Consider the following 26367-nt stretch of genomic DNA (forward strand, 5'->3'; position numbering starts at 1 on the left):
TGCATTTATTTGAAAGACGTGGAAGAAATTATACCTAGTTTGGTTTGTCTTTTTCTTTTTTCTTTTTTTTTTTTAGAGCTAAAAATAAATAGAAATAACAGTTACACAAAAAAAATCTTATCCTACAGTAAAAGACAGGTTCAGGAATCACATTTAGAAAATAAAAGCTGTCTCTTTTTCCAGGGGACAAAGAAAGGCCTGCGATCCAAAGGCACGTCTCGAGACATTCGCTGTCCACACATTTGGATGCGATTTGCCCAGCTCCTGTGCTCTTTGTTTTGTGCAAATTAACATTTAAAACAGCAGAAAACAACTGAATACAAATAAAAAGTTTGAACAGCATTTAACTCATTCAGACCAACACTGACTCCATGTTTCCATTTAAATCTCCTTAGCCTCAAAGGACAGAGCTCTGATCTCATGATGGGATGTCCTCGACAAATGTTTTTCACTCTGAAAACAGATATTTTGGATCCGAAAACAGGTGTTTTTTTATTTTATAATGTTTTTGTCGTTCCATTAAGGACAGAGTCTGTGGCAGAAAGAGAAAGCTGAAGCCTGCGGCCAAATGAAGTCCCAGCCTCATCTGAATTTGAGGTAGGCTGGGACAGTGTAGTTGAAGAGCAGGAAGTCCATGCGATAAAGATTGTAAAGCTTCTTCTGGTAAAAGGGGCTGATGTTCTGAAAGAAACTTGCCGCCATGTCTCCTGTAGTCCTGGTGCTTTTGGACGAGGCGGGGAAGCGGATCTGCTTGTCCACCCCTGCCAACTGCAGCACGTAGCGGGAGTCCTGCTCCAGCGTCTCATATTTCCCCACCACGTCGTAGTGAATGAGGCAGGGGTGGCACAGTGAGTGGACCCGCTCCCAGTGCTCGTTGAAAGGCTCTTCTCGCTGGGTTGCAGGATCCACAAGATAATAGACAAACTCCTCGAAAGAGACATCATTGCCCTTCTCCAGGGCTTCTGGCTGAGGGTCTGCCCTATGCCGGCGCACTATCTTTGTTCCGTATCGTTTATGGAAAGCGGTGTTGTAGCTCCTTGTGAACTTGTTGCGATAAGCAGAGACCAGCCTCTCGAATGGCTCGCGCACAAAAATGAACTTCAGGTAGGAGCGCAGGCGCTGGTTGATCTGGGAGTTGGAGTATTCTGACAGAGTGCGGAGGTTTCCCGGGACGTGCGCCTCGTTGGCAGGGATGGCTAGCGGGTCTTTGTGGTCTCCTGAGACTCCTGTTAGAACCATGAGCACTCTCTTCCAGTTGGTGCAGGCCACTTTGGGCACGTAGCAGTACAGCAAGCCGTGCTTGTCGTCCACGATAATGTGCTTCAGATCTTCAGGGATGAGGACTCTGCGTTTCCGGGTGTAGGAGCGACAGGCCTCTTCCAACAGCTCCCGGCGACCCTGATGGATAGCCTGAACTGGAGACTCAACCTGTGGGGAGATTAAAAAGGAACGAATAGTTTCACTTTAGCGATTTTAAGTGACAAAGTAGTAAGTGTTGTTACATATGATGTTACATATCAGATTTCTATTTTTTTTTATAACAGGAAGCAGGTATCTCTTTCCTTCTACGTTTTACTGCACAAAGCCCCACTTTGTATGGAGCTGTTACACGATACATTCAACTCTGTGGCTGTATGTAGAGAAGTGTTAAATATATAAAAGGGGTTTAAATCCTTCAGCATGGCACTGCACTGGAGGTAAATATACTCCTCATCAAACACAGATTTAGAAGTTAGCGCAATAGTTCTGTTTGTAATAGGGACTCCACTTCTCCCAAGTGAGTGAAAATCAGGTTCTCCTCAGCGGGTGGTCTTCACCACCACTGGAACGTACAGCTACCTGGTCAAATGAGGGGTCATCTAGTTCACCCTGGTCTCCAATTGGCACAAATGTTTTATTTACTCTTTTTATTTACTCTGCCCGCCAAAGGACTGCTGCGGTCGCAGCCCTAGAACTCCAGAGTTTGACTCCGTGTCTCACTCAATGACTGCCTCTCTGTGTTTTCTGAGACTGTAACATCCAGGAATCAGAGAGCGGTTAAGCTCTGAGCAGCCGATGCTGGCCGCTTCACTTATAACAGGTTGGAGCACGACATATAAAGTCTCAGTGAATCTCGTCTTTAAATCTCTTGGTGTGGAAGGTGTAGGGACATTTATAGCAACTAGGACTCCCCAAGACAAACATGTCAGTGGAAGACAGAAGCAGGGTTTCGTCTACATGCTGAGGGTTAATACGGTTTTGTTTTTTAGGAAAACCTTATTCAACGCATTGCAAGTCATGCAAAAAAAATAAAATGTCCATCAAGTGGTTGTACAAAGGTAACATTTAGGAATAGAAGCGGGTTTCCATGTTAACTTTATTGGGGCATTTTTAGTCTTCTTTTGCATTAATTACTGCATCACTTCAGGCCTGTTTACTGGTGAATGAGCAGCAGGTATTTCTCATTGTGAATCCTACTGGAAAACGACATCAGCATCTTCATAAGGCTTATCAGCAGACGGGAGCATGAAACCAGTTTCCTGTGCTGACTTAATTACAGCAGGGGAACAAAACCAACAGATGGCAGAGCTTCTAAAATCATTCCTGACAGCAGACACTTCAAATGTGACCGCAAACAATCTGGACTCTATACCTTCAATCCCCCTTTAGATTTAAGGATCCTAATGTACTGTACATTCATTAGGAATCCAGTCATTTAGCTGTTGTATCTCACCTCCTGGCTCTGGTCACAATTCCCGCTTTGAGGATTCCACCCAAAGGTTGGCTTCACAATCCTCATATCTTTTGTCCTCTTAACTTTCCAATCAAATTAATTAGGCCTTCTGTAAATGGTGGGAACATCGTCCAGACCACGTTGCTTTTTTTAAAGACAAATATTTGCACTTCAGATCCTCGAGTGAGCCGGAAAGGAAAGAGCCCTACGTAGGGCCGACATGATTAATCCTGAGGAATCGGATAATAATCAACTAGTTTGGTAAGCAAATCGAACTGTTGCCTAGATTAAGAAGAATAGAAGAAAAAAAAATCAACTTTATTGTCATTACATTGTAACAAGTACAACGCAACGAAGTGAAAGATTGATGAGTCAAAATCCCATTAAAATCTAAACAGTTTCTATTTATCATATATATACAAACATACGCACACATATATATATATATATATATATATATACATACAAATATATATACATATATACACATACATATATACATACATATATATACACATATACATATACATATATATACACATATACATACATACAGTATATACATATATACATTTTATACATATATATATACACATATACATATATACATATATATACACATATACATATATACATATATATACACATATACATATACATATATATACACATATACATACATACAGTATATACATATATATACACATATACATATATATACACATATACATACATACAGTATATACTTATATATACACATATACATATACACATATACATATACACACACACACACACATATATATATATATATATATATATATATATATATATATATATATATATACTACGGCTTCCTCCCACAATCCAAAAACATGACTGTTAGGTTATTCTCTAAATTGTCCTTAGGTGTGAGTGTGTGCATGAATGGTTGTTTGTCCTGTGTGTCTCTGTGTTGCCCTGTGATGGACTGGCGACCTGTACAGGGTGTACCCTGCCTCTCGCCCATTGACTGCTGGAGATAGGCACCAGCACCCCTCGCGACCCCACTTGGGACAAGCGTGTAAAGAAAATGGATGGATGGATGGATGGATGGATGGATGGATATATATATATATATATATATATATATATATATATATATATATATATATATATATATATATATATATATATATATATATATATATATATATATATATTTTCATATATATGTATATATACATACACATTTTTATATACATGTATATATAAACATTTTTTTGCCAAGAAAGTGTTTAATAAATGTTCTTTTTCTACTTTTCAGATGCTTGTTTAGAGATTTTAATTCAGCTAAAAGTATCTATTTTTTGATTAATTGAAAAATAAATCATACAAATAAATCGCAGATGCAAAACTAAAATAATACCTGCAACCCTACAAACAAGAACAGTTTATTTCCTCATCATTCTTTATAATTGCACTGAAATAGACCGACATTAGGTCATGTTTAATTCCTTATTTGTACCCCTACACCTTAACTTTAGGTTACAACTAAATATCTAACTATTTCCCAACCATCCACTGCCCCAACACTAAGAAAGGGAAGTATTTATGGCTGAATGTTTTTTAGTTTAGTTTATTGATTGAGGAGCTATTACTTCATCACAGACAGTGGAGTTTTCTGTCTTTAAGAGTAAAGAAATCAGAAAATAACACAAGCAGTTAGTTCTAAGTAAAGTCAGCTGAATCTTGTTAGTTTTATGAAAATTAAACCTCTTTTTCCCCACAGAGAGCTTAAACTGGGAACAGCTGTTGAGGATGAGTGGGTGTCCTCACACAGTATAGGAAAAAAGAAGAAGAAAATAATCAGTAATGACTTTGTAAAGAAAATAAAAACCCTAGAGAAACTAACACAGAAAGATAGAAATATTGAAGCAGAATGGGTTTTTCAGGTTAGTGTAGAGCTTTTTCTATATATCGATGCTTCCTGCATGCTGGCCTGTTTACTGCAGTCTGAGCTCAGCTAACTAAGCTAAGTTGCTGTTAGGAGGGGAAAAAACAGATATGAAAGTAATCTGATCAGACATATTTTGGATCTCTGCTGTAGGATTTAATCCAGAGGGATACATGTGGGAATTAATCCATTACTTCCCACTTCACTGCTCCAAAGGAGGGAGACTGCCAGTTGCTTTCAGAGGTACTAAAGCTGGAAGCTACAGGTCTAGTGACCCTAGTGGCTAAAAGTTAGACAGTGCTGCCATAAGCTTGTGTAACTATGCTATCATTTAGGGTTGGCAGAAGAAAATAATATGTGTGTTAATAAGTGAGAAAAATAACAGTTTTCCTCTAATTTTGATGCTGCAAATGTGCAAACATGTGAAACCAACATGTCAAAAAGTCCTAGCAGAAAATAGAAGGCTGTTTGTAAGCTTGCAAAAGCAGTCCCTGAGCAATCTTTATTAAAGGACATCTATAGCTGTTATGGGTTTTGACTATGACTACAAGAGAAGAAATGCATGTAATCATGATAGAAAATTACAAATTACACCTTTCAGTTTACTTCTTTCTTTAAGAAATATGGCAGAATGGCTGTGAATAGCAGAGTTGCATCAAAACCTAAAGGATTTCTGGAGAAATGCTCTTTGGCCAAAGGTCAAAGTGCGGTTTTACACAACAGCTGTAAGCGGTGAACATGAGCGAGCAACACTGACCTGGTCCCCCTCATAGAGTGCCTGTAGGGGGCTCCTCCTGGTTTTCTGCCCACCGCTTTGCTCCCCCAGTGGTTCTGAAGATAAGGAAAAGCAAAACATCAATAAATCTGTTCAGCAAACACACACAAACGCTGCAGACTCTAGATGTCGGCACTAAACAGATACTTACAGATGTTAACATTAGAATACCACAAAAGAAAATCAAGGAACAGCAGCAAGACATCATGCCCATGAAGTTAAAAGAGTTTTCTAATCTCATGGTGGTGATCCTCTGTCCTCTGCTGTCTGTAATTATCCCACATGTAGTCATTTTTTGGGGGCTTCTGTTGTATAAGCTGCTCTCACACTCACAAAAAAAACAGCTGCATAAAGTCTGACTTCAGTCATGGAAAGAGCAAAACTTTTTAACTTTAAAAAACACTGTTTTATTTTACATTTAGAAGTAAATACATGCTAAATGTCCATGGAATTACTGACACATTAAAAACTAAATGAGATTAGGGTTAATGCAGTAAGTTTAGCTCTCCTCTGTAAGTGGAAAGCAACACAAAGGGGAAACTTAAAGGATCAAGGTTTACTGACAAGCAGTCGGAGCTGGATAAGCTTTCAGGCCGGCATCATATCACCCAGCCTCACAGGCTCAGAGTCAGGCCACCGTTTCACTGCCTGAATGCAGAATCTAATTCAGTTATAATCTGTTGAAGGATTCCATTATTGTCTAATTTTAAGCTCAGTTTCAATCACCATTCCTCTCTTCCAGAAAAAAATGGATATAAATGCACTTTTTAAATGAGTTTAATCTGAATGTTACACATTTAAGGAGCATTGCGCAAATTAAAAAGTTGCATATAATTAGTTATCTTTCCCTGACATGCCTTTGCCCCTGAGGGGGCAAAGCTCTTTAAAAACTCTGGAATTTAAGCAATGCTCCTTTATAGTTTAAAAACAGGATTCACTTTGAATGCAAGATTTAAAAAATGGCATAACAAGTAAGGATTCAATTCAATTTAAAAATGTTCTTCTATCAATGCTAAAGAAAAATCTTGTAAATCAGCCTCTGACTGAGAACACTCTGTTGTTATATGACAATCTGAAAACGAGGATGATCAGGGTTGTCCATTATGTACATAAATTTTATGGAGCATTCTTTGTGAAATCATCTCCAGAGGTTCAGCAGCGTTCCTAAAACGCTTGTTAAGCTTCTTTAAACCGTTTGCTGTGATGCTTCTACCCCAGCAGATAATGGCAGAAAAGATCACAATCTCCACGACAAACTCATACAAGGTGGTGTTTGCAGAATCCTGTTGCAAACACAGAAGGAAGTGAAAACCGAGCGAAGTATAATCCTTATTCTTCTAACCTAAAAAAGAAAAAGTTTGATCTATTCTTGTTCTCCTGAAATCCACAAAATCTCTCTTGTTTTGTTCACATTCAGGATCAGATTATTGATTCCACACATAACCATTATCCGCCCTGTTCTCAGTTTGTTGTCTATTTCTGATGCAACAAACAACTGCAGATTCCTCGGAGCATTTCTGCAGATGACAGTGCTGGAAGTCAGAGGTGTAAAATAAACAGTGAAAGCACAGTCCCCTGTGGCGCTCCATGATTCTTTGGTCTCACAAACTGTTGGCATGTAGTCTTTGATCCGGCGATATGGCTTTAACGTTGCGTAATATATTGTGGCATATGCCACAATAAAGATTAATATAATATTATTTCAATGAATAAATCTTGATGCCTCTGTTATCACAAAGAATGGGAGTTCAAGTACGATTACAACTAACGAAACTAAACTACTAAATAGGCTAGTTTCATTACAACAATTACATTTGGTAATACTATTGCTAATAAACAGGCAATATCTTTTTTCATTTGTTTTTTTACAATAGCTGGAAAGTAAACACACTTTTAGACGTACCATCAGTTTGTGTAGATGAAAACACTATATCTTAGTAGGAATGTCCCAATACAACCTTTTAATTCCAGATACCGTGCAGCTTTGAGAATGAGCCGATACCGATATTAACCCGATACGATATTACCACGAATCACACCAACTTTTATCACTTATTTTAAACTGTAGCATGTTAGAAAAGGCTTATCAAGTAATATTACTCAAACGAAAATCAACAACAAAAGGTAAGAAAAAGACTGACCCATGTCGGATCAACCAATGGGTTACAGAGACTTTCAATAGAAGCAGAGTTTCTATCAGCATGAAAATATCGGAGATTTTAGATGTCGGCCAATAAAATTTTATATATATATATATAGTTTTTATTTTATTTGGAATGGAAGAACAAATTCACAACAGTCATTATTTTCACAACAGTAGTATTATAGTCTTTCATTTTTGTTTTAAACTTTTTTTTTTTTTATGTTTTCTTTGTTTCTTATTCACCTGGAAAAAAATCCATAAAAAAATTAATTTGCTCTTTCAAGCTTTTCTTGATTTAACAGCTAAACAGAAGCAGAAAGGCTCCCAGACAGTCGTCTTCTAGCTACACAAACTTTGCACCCACGTTCAACAATTAAAATGTGTCTCATTAGCAAACCATCTTAAGTGACCTACTTTTCAACTCAGCATTTGGTTTCTCATAACTATCTACTAAATAATTGGAGGTTTTAACAAACCTAGCTCTTGTGGTGCATAAAATGTGCAATAAAACCCTTTTCCTCCAAGGATTTGTCTTTAATTGCATTAAAATCTTGGAACAACCTAGATCTGATTCTCACTTTGACTAGATGTTAAATTAATGCCATTTAAAAAACATTTAAAGCTCCAAAGCTTTACAGACTAATATTAGTACTGGCCTTTTTCAGTGCAGACGGCCCAGAGGACTAACAGTTTTACGTAGTCCTCTCTTTGAATGCGATCTGGACACTTAAAAGTGCCAAACTGCTTATGAGCTGAGACCTACTGGCAAAAACCATGGAGTAAGTTCATTAAAAAAAAAAAACCATAGTAAAAAATGTAATAACTGACTGAATGCGGGAACAATTGAGAATGACGACCAAACATTGCATATTAAATTCCAAGCAGTAATTAATGTAATTTGTTTTAGCATACCCAGTGATATTTATTTCAAGCAGCAAATCTCTTTATATTGTATCGTATGATCCACATGTCACCATGGTGCCCCAAAGGACTACATATTACAGCTGACCAGTAAGCAAACACTGCAGCGTCTAAAACTCTATTTGATTCTGGTGCTCTTCTTTTTTATTCACAATTGCATCTATAGTTTGAAAATTGCTAAAAATAAAAGTATATGTTTATTATACATAAAATGTAGGTGAATGCTGACCCTTCTGGGTCATAGGTCAGTTTTGGTAGCCCTTTTATGAATCAGCACCCCCTGAAGTAGTGCTCACCATCAAAAAAGGAGGTGACCCTATAGTTAAGAAAGGGGGTTTCTGAAGTAATAATACAAACTTGATCAATATTATGAAGAGGTTGTTGCCACATGCAAAGAAATCTACATCAGCTAGTTATTTAAAAACAAAGCTTCTAGTAGTAATTTAGCAATTAGGCCCAAAGATTGTGTAAACAGGAACTCAGTTTTAAAGTTATTACATTTTTCCTTAAGGAGTTCAAATCTGCAGGGAGTCTAAATAGCAGGAATAATGAGAATCAAATAATCCCCCTGCCAATGGAAGTTTGAGCTGAACTTTTTTCTTTAATGCATTGATTTATCTGCTGATTTTTATAAGCGACTGAGAACCACATTCCAGACACACAAACATCCTAAGCCATGTTTTTCCGCTTCTTCGTTTATAGCCCGGCGAGGAAAGGTAATGTCTGAAGGGATTTAGGAAATGACTAACACCTGGCGCGATCTAGTTTGAGCAACAGGCTGAGATGGCACACACTGAAAGGGCACATTGTGTGACATCATCTCCCTGCTAACGCAGCATCAGCGTTCAAAGGGCTGGCTCTCAGGTTTTAACAGAAGGGTTGGTGAAAATAGGATTTCAAGTAAAAAAAAACCTGTTCAATTGGAACATATGTATTTCATACAATATGTTAAAAATGCTTAAATACACTTTAAATACACAACTAAGAAAAAGCAAGATCAAACACCCTGAATAAGCACACTACAGCAAAGAAAAAGCAAAACGTAGTTAGGCCAATGCATGTCCGTCCTGCCTTGGCTATAAACGGAGCTCTGTTTAAATTCCTCTGGGAAAACAGGGCCCCCCTCCTTTTTAACTTCTCATGCCAAAGGGTCACGTTACTATGAGAAATGCTGTAAAAGTAAAAAGCTGAGCCTTTTATGTGAAAAATGAGCATGAAGTTTCACTTTACTGAGTCTTAGAGGAAAGAATGCAGATATGGAAGACCTATGTTGTGTCCAAAAAGGCATACAACTACTAGACTCCAAGGCTGATGTGTGGGGGGGGGAGACTTACAACATATTTGGACCATGTATGATACAGAGGAAAATGTTTGGTAAATGCTTTGCTTTGATAATGCAGAATAATTAAAAAAAAGCACTTGTGCATTGCACATGGTCCAATTTAGAGAAGCAAAGTTTGGATCAGAGCAGAGGAATGAAACGTTGGTCCCTGAGTGCCGCTGTTCTGCAGCTTTTTCATGCATCCCCGTCCTCATTTAGTGAAACAATACCTGGATCGGATATCGGCTTCGATATTGACTAATTTGCTGGATATCGGTGATTTGATATCACCGATCCAATCCAGTGAATTTAACATTTCTTTATTTTTGCTACTTATTTGTTAATAAATATTATAAAGTACATTTGTATCTGTGTACAATTTTTATATCAAGGCTATATGTGGTTCATTCATTCAGCAGTTGAATCGTATCAGTATTGGATATCAGCTAATACACACACGCATAGTAAATATATATATGTTACAGTGCAGCTATGGATCTTGTTAATGCAAAAGTATTCAGCAGCAGCCCTGTGCAATTTCTGTGTTTCTGCTCATTCTGTGTATTTTCTTTGGAGCAGGCACGTGCAGAGGGGGGGGCTAAGGGGGCTTGAGCACCTGCCCCTTTTGTTCCATGATCCCAATGTGCCCTTTTGGTCCCTTTTTTTTTTTTTGTTTTTCTTTTTTTTCTTTTAATTTTTTTTATTTGACACATGAACTGAAATAATTATTATTATCTTTTTTTTGTGGCAAGAAAAACAATACAATAAGCCCTCCGGTCACATTGTTACCTTTGACCTTTTGCCGGTGACGACGCACTTGCCTCTCGCACAGTCAGATAAGGCGGCTAACTGCGGAGCTAAAGGTAGCGAATATTCCACATTACACTGTGGCCGCTGCTCATTTGGCCCTAAGCAAGATCAACCATGATCGGACGGATGGCTGTCTTCAGTCTGCACCGCCTCTCCAATGTCAACCTGAATAGACATGTAAGTGAAACCAAATGAGCCCCATGGATGATGCAGTATTGTTTGATCTAAAACACTGTTTGCTCTGTGCTTTTAGTCTTTTACATTGAAAATTTGTGAATTAAAAAACATAATTTTTGGTGAAAATACTGGAGTAGGCCTGCTACTTGTCAGACAACGGAAAACTTTGAACGTTGTATAATTTCTCTACGTTAGCAAAGAGTAGCGGTTTAAACGGAGGGAAGTATAGGACGCGGCGCGCCTTTCTCTGAAGAACTACTGAGCGGGAGGAGACAGCCAGGTGAGGAAAAGCTGTTCTTATCTATCGATTCAGTATTTTTATCATACAGACATTAGGCTGTTGTTCTTGTGCTATGAGCTAGCTGCTAGCTAATGACTTTGCTAGCAAAGCAAGATAACTAAAAAGCTTCCCTGTGTCGTTAATGATAGTAGGACATTCTTCAGTATTACTTATGCAGTAGGGGCACATCGCCCGTCAAAAACCTATCATCTCCATAATGGATATATGTCTGATTTTCTAATTTCCTTTGCTGCATGATGTACATTTCATTTATTCTAGCGTTAGGTAAATGTATCTTGAAGGAGAACTCATCCAGAACTAGATATATGATATATCTAGATATATGATAGATATAATGTATGAAGCTGGTGAAAACAAAACTGCGCAGCTTATGCAAGGAGGATCGGTTGTCAGACCTTCTTTTGTTGGCAATCGAGAAGGATGTGCCAATCATTCACTGTGAGGTTATTAACATTTTTAAAGACATGGCTAACAGAAAACTGCTGCTGTGAACAAAAGAGAACAAAAATAGCAAAAATGCTTAAAAGTTGGAAATTTGTTTTTAAACAGTTAAATCACCATGACGGAAAATAAGTTTTTGGATCATAATCTTGGATTTAGTTTGGGGGAAAAAGAAAGGCAAGAGACTGAAATAAATAAGACATTGATCTTCACTCAACACAGAAAAGATGAGACAATGAGGAAAAAAAGAAAAGAGAAACTGACAAGAAAAAACGAAGAGGAAAGATTGAAGAAAATGTATATAGGTACTTACAAAATACACTAAGACACAAACAGAGTAGGCTTTTCTCATGGTGACATGCATTAATAAAATGTTTGTTTTGTTCTTTTTTTTCTGCAGTTCCACGTTAAAGTTTGATGCAGCAGCTCTGCTTTTCTGAATGGACCGTCTCCATCTCCACTGTCAGTACAGCAAACCAGGCAGACATTCTTTTTTATAGATTACAGTACACTAAAAGGTTGCATTGTGCCCTTGTATGCGTTTTTAACAGTTTAATTCTGTAAAGACAAAATATGTCTGGTGGTCCAGCTCTGATTTACATCTTTGGCTAAATTGCAGGTTTGAATATTGTAATACTTTCCTATAACAAAATAGACCTGCAGAAAGAAATTACTAATAAAATATTTTACATATGCATAGTTCTATGTAGAGATTTCCCTTAGCTTTGATTGTATGTCTCACAATTTTGTAATTTATCATTGTTCATTAAACCCTGAAAGCTATGTGACTTTGTTAATATTCTGTCCTAAAATGCGATAAGATGTGCCCTTCTTTTTTTTTGAGCACCTGCCCCTTTAGTGGTCTCTGCACGGCCCTGCTTTGGAGTAACCCCTGCAGCACAGAAGGTCAGATTCAGTCTGGCTCCACTGTTAATTTAATCACATTAGTGTCCAATAGCTTTTAAATTAAACAGAGTAGGGTAGGAGAGTAAACTTGTTTGTTTTGTTGCTTCTTTGTTTAATATCTGACTAAATCTTCAGGTGATCAACATGTTCCTGCTATGACTTGTATTGAACTGAATGCTGTGTGGTTCAGAACCAAGTACACAAGGAGCATAAAACATGGTAATTCAGGAATTAGTTATACATACAAAATATTTGAAACCTTTTCTTTATTTTTGATAAACAAACCTTAAAAAATTTATCCTATATAAATTTGGTGGTAGCAACTCAGGGCAAAGGTTCAATTTAACACATTTTTGAAGACAAAAATTGCTAATTGAAGATTACTCCTGTCCTTTTCAAACATTTTTTTTTAACAATTGTTGGACTTGTCATAAGAATTACATTCTTGGAAACTTGCAAATTTACACCCCAAAATCTGCTCTAGAGTGTGTGACAAGGCAAGGCAAGGCAAGTTCAATTCAAACTGCTTTACATTAATCAAATAATACAATAGAAGACAAATAAAAGCAGAATAAAACGCAGTATTATCTTCCCAAAAGTTTGCCACATCTTTTCACGGACATCTGCAAGTAGCTTGGATTTTTATGAAAATATTACTGTGCATGCAGACAATGAAACAATGACAGCAAGTTTCCAAACACATCAGGCAAAGGACAAAAAAAATATGGGGAGATGTGTGTAGTTTCCATCCCTTGGGGATAGAAAACAAAAAATGCCAAAATGTCTTTTTAGGAAACTTCTATATTTTTATAGTTGGATAACCGTTATACTACGGTGCAGAACTTAGAGCATCTGTCTTAAAAAATTTATCGATCTGAGAGGAACGCTGTGGTTTAAGGAAAACAAAAAAGGAGCATAAATATGGGCAAACGCATTTAAATGGGGTCCAACTGGCCGGTATTTCAGAAGATAGATGTATGTATGGACCCTTTAGAGGGCCAGCAACACTGACTGAGCTTAAAGCTGAAGTCTGTAAGTTTTTAAAAATCACTTTTTTGTCATATTGGCTAAAACTGTCCCTATGCCCAGCAGCAGTACATGTGATATGTAACCTGTGAAAAAAAACTGCTTCAATTGGTCCCGCCTACTGCCTGTATTTCAATCTGGAAAGAATAATTCGCGACGAGTCAAAACAACCAATCACAGCCAGAGGAGCATCTGTTGGAGTGTCAATCACAGCTCACACACGCTGAATCCCGCCCCCCCCCCTTCTGGTCGCATGCGGTAGCCGCGCAGATGCTGTGAGAGGGGTGGAGCTTGGAGGTGGGGCATGAGTGAAGCAGAGAGGGTGGGGAAGTGGCGTGAAACCTGTTTTTCTTCAAATTTTCAGTCGAAGTCTGCTCTCTCCTCAATGTTACAGACTGCAGCTTTAAGGGTTATATTTTATGGAACTTAGTTTGCGGAGTTCTTAAGAACTTAGTGATTAATTTCATATGCGAAAGCACAAAACGGCAAATCACTTTACCGTGACAGCTTTAAACACAGATGGTACTGATCAGATTCTGAGAAACCAGAGTACTTGTTGTATAATAACCTTCTCCATTGCTGCGTCATGAATAAACAGCTGGCGGGACGGGCGGCAGCAGGCCTACTCAGACCTGTCACCATGCAGGCCAAGATGGGAGAGGAGCCGACAGCAGCTGCAAGGCACAGCTGATTTAGGCCAGTAAGGCTGCAGAACATGCTATCAAGTTCAGGTTGAATACCTATTTTTTGAAGCATAGTTTATTTGATAAAATTGCATCTAAAAGTTTTCTTCAGACTGAAGGAATAAAAAAAAATCAATGCCAAACCAAGGGATGCAAGGGACATGTGGCCAGATGAAGTCCTGAACAGATAATTCCTCCTGTCAGGGCCCCATGTCAAGCCCAGGCAGAGAAGGAACGAGTTGAGCATTAGCGATCAAGGCAGCTGCCTTGAGGCTGAAGCAGTAGTCTCAGGATGTGCATGCGATTTAATGGCTGGAACAAACCACATGAAACACATCAGCCTACATCTGTATCTGCAGTGTTACTGCTGACATATACGTCAGTCCTACTTCCAGGAACATGTAGAATAAAAAAACCTGGCTATGGTGTAAAACCAAACATAATTCAAGACAGGTTCATGCAGTAACATAGATCCCTCTTTACTGTTGTCATTACTGGAGGAATGTAGTAACAGACAAGATGACAAGAATGATGCAACAAGCATATTACAATCTAGCAAACTGCTTAAAACATCTGAAATGATAGATAATCCTGCATTATTAACTTGGTGCTGAACAATATGACACCAAGTGTTTTACATTTATTAAAACACATTTGTAAAAATCAAAACTTAAGTCTATTTAGAAATATAAAAGAGAGAATTTAAAATAATTATCTAACATTAGGACCACCTCAACATTGGGAACATCGTTAATGCAGAAAGCAGGAAATGGAAGAATGATGGTATGAAAAGTACACCCACCAATTAACAATTGGTTGATCTAAAGAAACTCAATAGATTAATCGGTAAAAAAAAATAAATAAAGATCTTTAGTTGTAGCCTTAGCTATTATTAATGTCCATCGATTACAGAGTCTTTAATACAAAGTTTGATTTGATTTGCAAAAATATGTTTTACCCAAAGTTTGCCTTAAAAAAGGAAACAACTCAAATCATTAGTCTCCATGTATGCGTGTACTTGAAAGTTTAGGTACCATTCCATTAAAGAAAAGGATAAATTCACACTAGTTATTCAAATAACACAAAACCGAAAAAAGTAATAATAAATAAAAATTCACAAGGTATAATTTAGTAAAATAAAATATTAATTTTGTTTTTTGTATATAAAAGACAGAAAGATTAAAGCATCTTGCTCATGAACAGTGAACCAACATACCTGTAAACAGGTGCAGAAATCTGACTGAACATTTCTTGAATATTACAGAAAACACCTGATTTCAATGATTTCTGTCTTAAATGGAAGGTATGTGAACTTTATAGCAAAACTGCACATGGGAACCTTTAACCCAGAGAAGTGAAGGCTTTAAAAATGTCTAAATGTGATTGCTCTATAAAAGAGGCAGGAAGCACTAACCCAACTTTTTCAAAACTCTCTGACACCGAATTCTGGGTGTTTCATTTTTCTCCACGCTATAATGGCTGTCAGAGAGGTTGCCGGTTCAATGCTTTCACCAATAACCAATCAAGCTACAAATCCAATGATTGTTGTCATCAGCATTTTTCTCACTGCGGCTCTACACATGTCTGTGTCAGGGTGTTGCAGTGAAGTGGAGCGTTTCTCACTGCTACACATTACTGCAACCTCACACTAAATCTGTGGTTATTCCTTTCTCAGATCACTGCTGTATTTAGAGTATTAAAAAAAAAAGCTACATCAACAATCCTATAAGTGAAACATCCTGTAGAGTTTCTCTCTGTTTTGAGTGCTGGCTTTTCTAAAAACCAGCATGACCTTTATCCCAGATGGAGCAGAAAAGGCCTCCCTTCTTAAGCTGCTGCCCCCGCGACCCGACCCCGGATAAGCGGAGGAAGATGGATGGATGGATGGATGGATGGAGCAGAAAAGAGGATGTTCATGATTTCCAAATGCAGAAAAATACCTTTATTTTTTTCCTAAAAAACAATTTATTGAAAATCAAAACCAGCTGGCATGTTTAATCTGTGAAAAAAGTGCTACATTCCAAGTGTGTTCATAATAGATAAGATCAGAACTGCCAGAGGCAATCTTTAAACAGTTATGCACTCAGATTGGCTTCATTCAGCTTTAGGATTGTGATTTGTTTACCGTATACGGCCACTGGAAGTCTTTTTGAACAGTGGGTGGTGTGAAACTTTTTTTTTTTTTTGGACAAAAGAACTATGAGCCTATAGGCCTATTTAAAATACAATAAATAAAAACAAATAGATTGAGATTTACTACTTTATTTTCATATACACTTCAGTGCACACAACCAGGGTCCGTAACACACAGACATCGTCATTTCCAAGGTGAATATATGCACTATTAAACTTCACAATAACACTATAACAACATAGATTTGGTCAGCTGGCATGGACCTAAGTCACTGGGTTTATGTCACACATTATTATATTTGCTCCAAAATCCTTTTTACGCAAACCACAAGGAAATAATTATATTATGATACTATGTAAACATTATTGAACAGATCTCCATGTCCATCACACAAAGAACATAGGATCAAAATAGATCAAAGATCAAAATAACTCTATATAAAATATTATAGTCACGTTAAACTGCACGAATATATATGAAAGTTCATGGCGGCACCTTGCTCTTACTTTGAGCTACTTGCAGGGTGCCCTGGTTACAGGCTAGGTTGGGTTACGGGTGCGTTTATGTGCTATAGTTCCTCCTCATTTCTGGCGTTGGACTATGTAAATTTATTTGTGTAATTGTAAATTTTAGTCTGCTGCCACTAGCGGGATACCTCTTTTAATTACGACCACTAGCTTATTTGATGCTGCCATGACAACGTAACTTCCAGTAACTTGTGTTGATTAGGCCTGAAAGTAATTAAATTAAAATCCAAATACACATAATAGTCAAATAAAAAAGGCAAAATACTTTGCACACATTTATAAATTGTGCAAAGTACTTTTAATGCATCAAAAAATAAATAAATATGATATATATATCGCCACTAGGGGGTGATGCGGGAAGTGCACCCCAACTTCCCGCGGCTATGTCACATTCTGTGATGAATCGAAAACACCTGCAAGATGACACAAAGCCGGCGAACTTTGGAAGGTTGCAAAATCAGCAGAAAACTCAACTTCTTTATTCATTGAACAAGACATTTTATAACTATTAATCCTTCAGGTTAGACGCAGAGGTGGGTAGCATCTACTTACTAGGTTACATTAACTTGAGCTAATTAAAGAAATAAAAAGTACTTGTAGGAGTAATTCTACGGTACTTCTGACTTTTACTTGAGTGATAATATGAATGAAGATGTTTTAACCATAATAAAACTGAATACAATTGATAACAAATGCACAGCATTAACATGTCAATGAAAACTCTCAGGAAGCAGCGAGTCCCAGCTGAAATGTTTGTGATGACTGCTTAACTCCAGGCACCACAGCTCTCTGTCTTTTACCAGTCAGTTGTAACAAAACTGAACTGGGAATGAATAGAATATAATAAAATCAATTACTGTGTCGTCTGGAAAAGCCAAATAAACCTCCCCAGCGTCCCTGTGCAACATTAGTTCACTGCTCCCTAAATACAGAATCTTAAAGGTGAAGGAGAGGATGGTCTTTTTCCGGGTGGATCATCTAAATAAGTTGTTCTCAGCAACATTTAAATAGAGCGTGCACGAGGAGAAAAGGGCTTGTGCATGCTCTTGCATGCATTTAATAGGGGTTGTGCATTTATTTATTTATTTATTTATTTATTTAAGTGGAGAGGGCAGGTCTTTTACAAAATGTGTGAAAATCCTCCACTATATGTTTAAGTTCTGACTTAAACCCAACTACCAAATATACAATTAAAATATAGCATTAATGGCTCAAGTCTGATAAGTATTTGTCTCCTTTATTAGCCAAAACAATAACCATCCAATGGTTCAATCCACCAGTCATCATACATCTTGAATATATTAAAACTTAATATCTAACCATGTAAATAGCAGTTTAAAGAGCTGTAAGTGAGTCCGATTGCTCATAGATTCTAATTTTTACATAAACATTGATCTACACAAGCTACTGTGGAGATGCTGGATTTTTACAGCATATATGCTTTGAGGGCCCCTTATGCTGCAGTCTGCTTCAATGAGGCCATTGTAGGCTACCTGAAAGAAGGGGGGGGGTAGCTCTGGGCGAGGGCCAAACCCCCACCAGCAGCCAGCTGAGACTGCTCCCAGCCTTCATCTGTGGAGCAGAGGAAACGCTCCGCTAATCTATCTGACAGCTAAACCGCTCGTCAGGCATGGAGGAGTGAAAATGACGAGGGGGACAAAGTGAAGCCACAGTGGCAATCAACATCAGACGCAGAGTCTAATCCTTGGTTCCAGGTATACAGAGTCTTGTGAAAGGAACCCTTGCAGGATCAACCTTTTAATATTTGTGATGTTATATGAACAAATCTGATGGATTATTGCTTTCTTAAGTGACCAGGGGCCTCCTATCTACTTTCAAGGATCTTCTACCACAGTTTACACACATATTTAATAACCAATGCAGGTTTCAGCAGTTTTTCACCTTTCTTCATAGAACAATTGCTTTTAATTTTTCCCAGAAGGATGTCATTAAAAGTACCATGTTTGTTTGAATGTTTTTTAAGATCCATATTTCTTGCCATTAGTTTGCAAACTATGTGCTATATCAGTATCCCATAGAGGAAAATACATCCATTCTTCTTCTAAAAAACGTTACATTTGAATTTCAAAACCTAAAATAAACAAGAAGGAAAGGTGTTTCTTTAAAGTTGATGGTGCTTTATAGTTGATATTTTTCGTACGTTATAAATTGTTGGACTGATGGAAGAATAATGGTTCCTCAGATTTTAATTGTGAAGACTTTATGACAGACAAAAATAATGTATATCTAGAGTGGAAAGAAAATGAAATATATAAATAGATAATGCAACTAGTGATTTCCATTCTATTGTAGCTGTGCCTCGAAATTTCCCACAATTTCCAACAATGCACCTTGAAAAGTAGTGGTTACTGAATGAGCATAGATATTGCGGAATGCTTTGCGAGGAGAACTTTCCTTGCAAAGTATCATGGGATTTGTTGTCCCAGCAGCCCGGGGTCGCTATAGGCGACAAATAACATAGATGGTGCATGCACCGTGCAGGGAGGCGCAGTCACATGCAAAAGTAAAAGTAGTGAAAAGCAAAAAGTAGTGATCATCTTTTCAAAAGGTCAGTTAACTGAGTTCACTATAAAGTCCACTATATAGTATTAGCTCTATATAGTGATAGACAGATTTAGGGGTTAGGGCGGATGTTCGGATACAGCCTATACGTACAAAATACAGGTGGTGTATTCTACTTAGTTAGAGTGGTGATTATTAGGCCCGAGCAGCAAAGCGCTGCGAAGGCCTATTGTAATTCGAATGTTTATTATTATTATTCTCCTAAATGAATTGCTTATTTGGAGGCTTTATCATACTGGAAAAGTCACCAAACTTGACGGAAAATTGTCCCCCGCGTGAAATTTACGTATTTTAATGGAATCAGAAATGGGCGCCCCCAAACGCCTCAAGAGCGCCCCCTAGAATGAGATAGAGAATACCGTAAGTCCCAGAGATGTGAAATTTGGTATGTGGGTAGATCTCATAAAATCATGAAAAAAAGTCTCTTGGAGGTATGCCCTAAAACCCACAGGAAGTCAGCCATTTTGGGTCAAAGGTCAATTTTTGGCCATTTTTCATTTTTGTTCACGTCAAACTTTTGCGAACTCCTCCCAGGGATTATGAGCTATCGGATTCAAACTTGGTGTGTTGGTAGTAAAGACATGTGAGATTAAAAGTTATCAGAAACTCTGAGTTTTCGTGAATGCTGAAGGGGTCCCCCGGGGCCCCGAAATTAAGGTACTTTTAGAGAATTTCAAAATGGAATAACGTTTACAAAAAAAATTCAAATCAAACCAAGTTTGGCAGTAAAGACCCCCTTTGGGTGCTTGACCATACTGGATGGTCAAATGATGACATCATCTAAGCCCCGCCCCCTGAGGGCAGAAAGTCACTTTTTTCACTTGGGAGGGTCCCTTTCAGTCATTTTAAACACCAGCACCTTGAACCTTTGTCAGATGATAGAAAACATGTTGGTCTAAGTTCGTTTAAAGCACAAAGTTTTTGAGTTAAATGGCGTTGCCATGGTGAGCTGGCAAAGTCAGGCGTTTCGCCGTGACCATACTTTTGGTAATCATCTCCTCATAGATCCTTCAATCTGCACCAAAGTCACTAGGATGGAACTTGGTCCAAGTCCACACAATAATCTAGGCCAATAATCGATGGGCGTGGCTTACTTTAGATACAGCGCCCCCTAGAAAAACTAAAATGACCAGCCCCAAGCCATGCAATTACTTAGGATTATGAAAGTTGGCACACATGTTAAACACCCCAGGACCTACAAAAAAGCCTCTTGGACCCATGGTCTAAACCCCACAGGAAGTCGGCCATTTTGGATTGAAGTTCAAATTTTCACCGTAATTTTGCACTTTATAGCCTCTATATTTGAACGAACTCCTCCTACAGCTTTTGAGTCACAGGCTTCAAACCAACTCCAACTTGACTTGAGGCATTGGGGATTAAAAGTTATCAAAGGAATTTTTCTACATCAAAGCATGTGGGCGTGGCCAAGCGTCAAACTTGGTCATTAGGCAGGGAAACAAAGGGTAAGACCCATGTCATTTTATGACTGAGAGTTATGAAACTTGGACCAATTATGTGACCCCACAGGACCTACAAAAAAGTCTCTTGGGCCCATGGTCCAAATCACACAGGAAGTCGGCCATTTTGAATCAAAGAAATCCCTTTGCTTTTTTACCTTTGTGACCTATTTGAGCAAACTCCTCCTAGAGCTTTTGAGTTACAGACTTTATATTCACTGTATAATGACTTGAGACATTGGGGATCAAAAGTTATCAAAGGAATTTTTCTACATCAAAGCATGTGGGCGTGGCCAAGCGCCAAACTTGGTCATTAGGCAGTGAAACAAAGGGTAAGCCCCATGCCATGTTATGACTGAGAGATGTGAAACTTGGGCCACCTATGTAACCCCTCAGGACCTACAGAAAAGCCTCTTGGGGCCATGGTCCAAACCACACAGGAAGTCGGCCATTTTGAATCAAAGAAATCCCTTTGCTTTTTTACCTTCGTGACCTATTTGAGCGAACTCCTCCTAGAGCTTTTGGGTTACAGAGTTCAAACTTACTCTACCTTGAGCTGAGGTAGAGGGGATCAAAATTTATCAGAGGAATCTTTCTACATCAAAGCATGTGGGCGTGGCCAAGCGTCAAATGTGGTCCCTTTGCTATAAAACACAATGCAAGCCCCATGCCATTTTTTTAATGAGAGTTATGAAATTTTGTACACATATGTAACCCATCACGACCTACAAAAAGTTGTATTGGAGCCATGGTCCAAACCCCACAGGAAGTCCGCCATTTTGAATTGAAGCCATCATTAGCTTTTTCATCTTTATATTGTATTTTAGCTAACTCCTCCTTGAGCGATTGAGCTGCAAACTTCTAACTTGCTGAGCCTTGACTTAAGACATAAGGGGTAAAAAACAAACAGGACGCACAAAAAAGTCAATTGGAGCCATGGTCCAAACCCAACAAGAACAACATTTTCTTTTTTTAAGTCATGACATATCTGAGTGAAGGGCTCTTGGTTTTTTTTTTTGAGTTAGAGAATTCAAATTAACTTTTCATGGACTATAGTCATAGCCGATTAAAAGTTATCAAAATTATTATTCTACATAAAAGCATGTGGGTGTGGCTATGCATCAAACTGTTAACTCCAGTCATACAAAGCCATGCTTTTAGGAGGAGGAGAAGGATGATGAGGATGAGAAACAAACAGATGCAGTGAGAGCAGCAGCAGGAAGAGGATTATGAAGAGAAGGAGCACAGGGGGAGGAGGATGATTAGGATGAGAAACAGCAGAAGGAGAATGGAGGAGGATTAAATGAAGCAGGATAAGGAGGATGAAAAGGAACAGGAGAAGCAGCAGCAGGCAGGGGATGAAGAGAAAGCAGCAGCAGGATGAGGACAAGGAGACGCAGCAAGAGCGACAGCAGGAGGAGGAGAAGGAGACACAGGAAGATAAGCAGAAGCAGTAGGATGATGAGGAGAAGCTGCATTAGCAGGAGGAAGATGAGGAGAAGCTGCAGGAGGAGGAGAATAAGAAACAGTGGCAGCAGCAGAACGAGAAGGAGGGGGAGGATGAAGAGAAGCAGCAGCAGGCATAGGCTGAAGAGCAGGAGCATAGGCTGGGAAGGTGCGTGGAGGTGGAGGTCGCTTGGTTCCCGCGATCGCAACATACCAGGCGGTGCGAGCTGCGAGGGCCGCTCAATGCCACTTGTGGCTTTAATTATAATTGTTTTTGTTTGAACAGGGGTTGTAGTGGCCATAAAATAAGGATGGGCTGGAATAGCATCACCTCGGAGATGACGTCTCTCCAACATCCCAGTTCTGAGGTAAAAACATGTAATCTACCTGTCAACCCAGTTTCCCTGTCCCAGTCGAGGACAAGCCTCCCAGCAGCATTAATCTTCCTCCACCATCTTTCACCAGAGTAAAGTTCAGAGCAGAGGCGTAGCCAGAACCTTTTTATAAGGGTGGCCAGGCAGCAACCAATGAACGCTGAGGGGTGGCTGATAGGCGCCACAATCTCATGGTCAATCTACACTGTTCCAACAGGAAAATTAACAAGCAAATCATCCATATTTTCTAAATAAAGACAACCTACTGTATACTTCCCTACCACCTTTCCAAACAAATAGACACATATATTTAAACATCAGTACTTTCTAGATAAAAGGTATAGTGGATAAAATAGTTTCAGGTTTGAGTTCTGTGGCGTAAATCTTTTCCATTGTCATTACTTACCTACTTTTATCAATAATCATTCTGCATAAAATTGATATTTACAAGTACTAATATCTACATAAATTGATTGTTTATTAAGTTTTTATTAAAATAGTTATCTATGATTTCACTGAAGACTCCGAGATGACTTGCAGAAACACATAATTTTTTCTTTACCCCATACGACAAATCTAGTTCCGAAAAGAGCATAAATTCTGTATTTATCATCTTTAATGTTAGTATATTGATGTGCATAACAACATGAACCACAACACAGTGTGTTAACCACAGTGTTTTTGTTGTCAACCGCTTGTTAATATATGATGACTTTGCACAGGGGTGGCCAATGATTGGATGAGGGTGGCAATGGCCACCCCTTGCCCCCCATCTAGCTCCACCCCTGGTTCAGAGGTAGTTTTACTGTATGGTACTTTTTACTTTTGAGTATAACTCTTGTGAAGTATTGCTACTAATTAAATCAGATGCTATAATCCAACAATTACTCTGTACTTGAGTTTTTACCTAATTTTGTATTACTGCTCTTTGAGTATTTATTTATTTTACATTTTTTTGGATGACTGCTATTTACTTTCACTTGATAGATTTTTATTTTTTTTTAAGCTGAAGAACAGCTACTCTTACTGGAATTATTTTTTTAGGTACTCTACCCACTTCTGGTTGTGTTCACATTGATTACAAACTGCAGTGGCTTTTATTTTTGGGCCTCACATTATTTGAGGGCCATTTTTTTTCTTTGTATTTCTTAAACCAAAAGAGACAGCAATGAATCCTTTTCCAGGAAATGTATAAAATATGAAAGAAAAGGCCAACATAAGGAAAATCAGAACAACATTTTGGATATGAATGGTCTTAATTAAGTCATTTAACCAAAAACAGAATGCGGAGTGCTCTTCAAATTGTAACAGGTGCTCCCATGTTTATAACACATATGGACACAAGCAGAGTGTACTAAAGAGAAAATTTGATTATTTTAACTGAAACAGGACCTGGAATGTAATGCTACGGGTGTAGGGAGAGGTCTATGAAGGACCAACTCTGCCATATTTAAAAATAAATACAGAAATAAATAAATGCTCAATAAATGTATAAGCATACAATTAATTGCCAACAAAAAAGTGAGACATAAATGTATATAACTCTTAATTAGCTTCTTTATTTATTTGCCTTTGTAATATTTACCTTATTTATTTTTCTGTCCTTTATAATCTTCAACTTTATTTTTTAATTACTTATATTTTTAAGTATTTATTTATGTGCATGTTATTATATTTGTGTCTGTTTTATTCTTCCTTTGTATTTTTTTACCTTAGTTATTTCTTTGCCGCTGTTTATTTCTCTCTGCCTTTTTACATTTCTCTATGCATTTCTATGTCATTATGCAAATGAGGAGGGGGGGTGTCCTAGAGAGTCAACTTCTGCTCATTGGTTGGCTTGGCGGCCCATCTTCTTAACTCACAGAGCTCAGAGTACTAAGTTAAATGTTCTCTTTTCTGTTGCTGTTGTTCAATAAAAGTACGTTTTAAGATCATTTGAGGCGAGAACCTTATACTTTTAAGCATCACCATATGACCCATTCACAGATTTAATGTGTAATTTAAAAGAAAATGTGACGAACTTGAGAGGACCGTGGCAACCAGCGGAGCTCCGAAGCTGACGGCAGTCAGGTCTATAGCCAGGCTATGATGGCGATTTTTTGTTGTATTTGGCAAAGTTTGGCAAAGTCCCTACTCAAGTTCTGACTTCAGACTCGACATCAGACTCTCCTCCTGTAGATTCGACCGATGTAGTAAAATGCTAACCAACATGCTTCACACACGGCTATGCCGAGAGAGGGCCGCTGCAGATGGGCTGTGGTTAGACCTGGCTGCCGTCAGCTTCGGAGCTCCGCTGGTGCCGCTGTCCTCTCAAGTTCGTCACATTTTCTTTTAAATTACGCATTAAATCTGTGAATGGGCCATATGGTGATGCTTAAAAGTATAAGGTTCTCGCCTCAAATGATATTAAAACGTACTTTTATTGAACAACAGCAACAGAAAAGAGAACATTTAACTTAGTACTCTGAGCTCTGTGAGTTAAGAAGATGGGCCGCCAAGCCAACCAATGAGCAGAAGTTGACTCTCTAGGACACACCCCCTCCTCATTTGCATAATGAGATAGAAATGCATAGAGAAATGTAAAAAGGGCAGAGAGAAATAAACAGCGGCGAAGAAATAACTAAGGTAAAAAAATACAAAGGAAGAATAAAACAGACAAAAATATAATAACATGCACATAAATAAATACTTAAAAATATAAGTAATTAAAAAATAAAGTTGAAGATTATAAAGGACAGAAAAATAAATAAGGTAAATATTACAAAGGCAAATAAATAAAGAAGCTAATTAACAGTTATATACATTTATGTCTCACTTTTTTGTTGGCAATTAATTGTATGCTTATACATTTATTGAGCATTTATTTATTTCTGTATTTCTTTTTAAATGTGGCAGAGTTGGTCCTTCATAGAGGTCAGCCCAATATTTAATGATTAGGATTTACATTTAATCTGAAATAAGCTAGATTGTTTATTATTGATCTATTCAGGTTTGCCACACCTGAATAGATTGCAATGGGAACGTGTAGCTCTTTTGTCTCTGGTTGGGATCCAGTTCTCCCCGCAGCATCAGGCTCGGAATGAACCCAAAGATTAATTTCTACAGATCAATCAGAACCCAGACAGGAATCATTTCTGTTCTGACAGCAGATGTGTTTCTGTTAAAGCTCACCTGGCTTCAGGCTGCTGTTAAAGTAGAAGATGACCATAATGAAACATCCCAGACACAGGGCAGAAAGGATCCGGATCCCTTTGGGTTTCTTCATCCTGAGTCTGTGGAAATGAGCGACTTCAGCTCAGGATCGTGCGCCAACCTTCCTACTTTATCACCGGTAACAGCGCAGAGCCGCTCCGCTCACGGTTCACGGCGCTGGTTATTTTCGCGGACATGTTTGCATGTCGGTACCGGAGGACAAAGCGCTGAGGAGAATAAACTCAGAGGGAGGGGGACCAGCTGCTGCTCCCCTTCTTCCTCCGCTGCCGTGTTTTACGGTAAATGCGGCGTTTCTGTGAGCTGCTGGAAAAAAGGCCATGCGGGGTTCATTACTGCTGGAGACATTGGAGCGGAGGCCACCGGCTCCCCGAATCCTGACAGAGAGGATTTCTATGAGCCAGCAGGGCCTTTCTAAACGCTTAGTTAACCCTTATCGCCCCAAACTCACAGGTTTGTGGTTACGTTTAATGAGGACTAATC

General features: G+C 38.4%; 1 protein-coding gene across 1 annotated transcript; it reads right to left on the bottom strand.

Annotated features, from left to right (window-relative positions):
* Positions 1–3: 3 nt before the first annotated feature.
* On the bottom strand, positions 4–26367 carry si:ch211-236h17.3 (carbohydrate sulfotransferase 11). Its single transcript, XM_038303533.1, has 3 exons — positions 25846–26367; positions 5407–5480; positions 4–1428 (listed from the first exon to the last, which is right to left on the bottom strand). The coding sequence occupies exons 1-3, from the start codon at positions 25937–25939 to the stop codon at positions 583–585; spliced, it is 1014 nt and encodes a 337-aa protein (XP_038159461.1). The 5' UTR covers positions 25940–26367; the 3' UTR covers positions 4–582.

This window comes from Cyprinodon tularosa, unplaced genomic scaffold (genome assembly GCF_016077235.1).
Source record: "Cyprinodon tularosa strain WSP-4 unplaced genomic scaffold, ASM1607723v1 ctg512, whole genome shotgun sequence".
Classification (NCBI taxonomy): Eukaryota; Metazoa; Chordata; class Actinopteri; order Cyprinodontiformes; family Cyprinodontidae; genus Cyprinodon; species Cyprinodon tularosa.